This window comes from Chinchilla lanigera, unplaced genomic scaffold (assembly GCF_000276665.1).
Source record: "Chinchilla lanigera isolate Chin_1 unplaced genomic scaffold, ChiLan1.0 scaffold00045, whole genome shotgun sequence".
In the NCBI taxonomy this organism is placed as follows: Eukaryota; Metazoa; Chordata; class Mammalia; order Rodentia; family Chinchillidae; genus Chinchilla; species Chinchilla lanigera.
In genome coordinates, this window is record NW_004955446.1 from 3479844 (window position 1) to 3480920 (window position 1077).

Sequence of the window (1077 nt, forward strand, 5' to 3'; positions counted from 1 at the left end):
TTTTAAATTTACACAAAAATCGCATTGCATGCAGGGAGATGTAGTTCCCTAATCCCTACCGGGTTGGTATCTAATTGGAGAGGATACATCATTACAAGAGCGAGGATTTCATCCTAAAATCTTAAATTCTGTTTCGTCTCTTTTGTCCCCCCTTGACTTCGTTCTTGCATCTGTCAGTTGCTGGTTCCTTGTGAACAGCAAAGTGCCCATGCGCAAGGCTGTGCAGCACAACAGCCAATGGCCGGGCGGAGACCGACAGGAGGCGGGGAGAGGCGCCCGGGGTCGCACTGCGCCTGTGCACCAGAGGCGTGCGCAGAGGCTTTTGGGTAAGTGGCTCACCCCCTCCTGTCAGTTGGCGGTTCTGAGGGCTGTCTGCGGCGCCGCTCCTCCCAGGATGGCTACCCTGGTTGTAAACAAGCCTGGAGCGGGGCTAGACAGTGGTCGACAGGGAAGCCGGGGAACGGCTGTAGTGAAGGTGAGGGACCTTGCGTGCTGTGTTCTCCACCATCGGCCTCCCTTCCGTTCATCCTGCAGACCTGGCTGCATCGCCGCGGCCCAGGTTCCGTTGGACAGGATGCCCTGTCTCTGGGCCTCTCTTGCCTTTGCAAGTCTTGCCTTGCACCCGCCTTCTTTATCCCACTGGTTTGAAGGGTCATAGTCGGCTCTTGCCAGATGTTAACATCAGCAGCGGGGTCATTTGTGAAAAGGAGCTGGTGGACCTGAAGGAGTGACTAGGAGCAGTCTCTCCTCAAGTCCTCTGGTGTTTGTTAAGCTAAACAGAAATTTTTTTCCGTTTTTCTCCCTTCCCCCCTTTTTTAAGACAGAGTTTCCCTATGCAAGTGAAGCTGGCCTTAAACTCGTTTTGTAGCCCAGGCTGGCCTCAAACTGGCAGGGATCCTCCTGCCTCAGCCTCCTGAGTGCTAGGATTACAGGCGTGCGCCACCTCACCCGACTTGATTAGCTTTTTTTTTTTTTCTTTTTTTTTTTTTTTTTTTGTTTGTTTTTCTCCGGTACCGGGAACCGAACTCACGACCTTGCGCTTGCCAGGCAGGAGCTTTTGCCGCTGAGCTAAATCCC

At 53.2% G+C, this 1077-nt stretch overlaps 1 protein-coding gene across 1 annotated transcript in view; it reads left to right on the forward strand.

Annotated features, from left to right (window-relative positions):
• The first annotated feature begins 333 nt into the window (after nt 1-333).
• The window catches only part of Trim23 (tripartite motif containing 23), a 28874-nt gene continuing 28130 nt past the window's right edge, over nt 334-1077 (forward strand). Inside the window, exon 1 of the mRNA XM_005392627.1 lies at nt 334-475. Coding sequence (XP_005392684.1) covers nt 395-475 — 81 coding nt within the window. The 5' untranslated portion in view covers nt 334-394. The remainder of the gene's footprint in view (nt 476-1077) is intronic.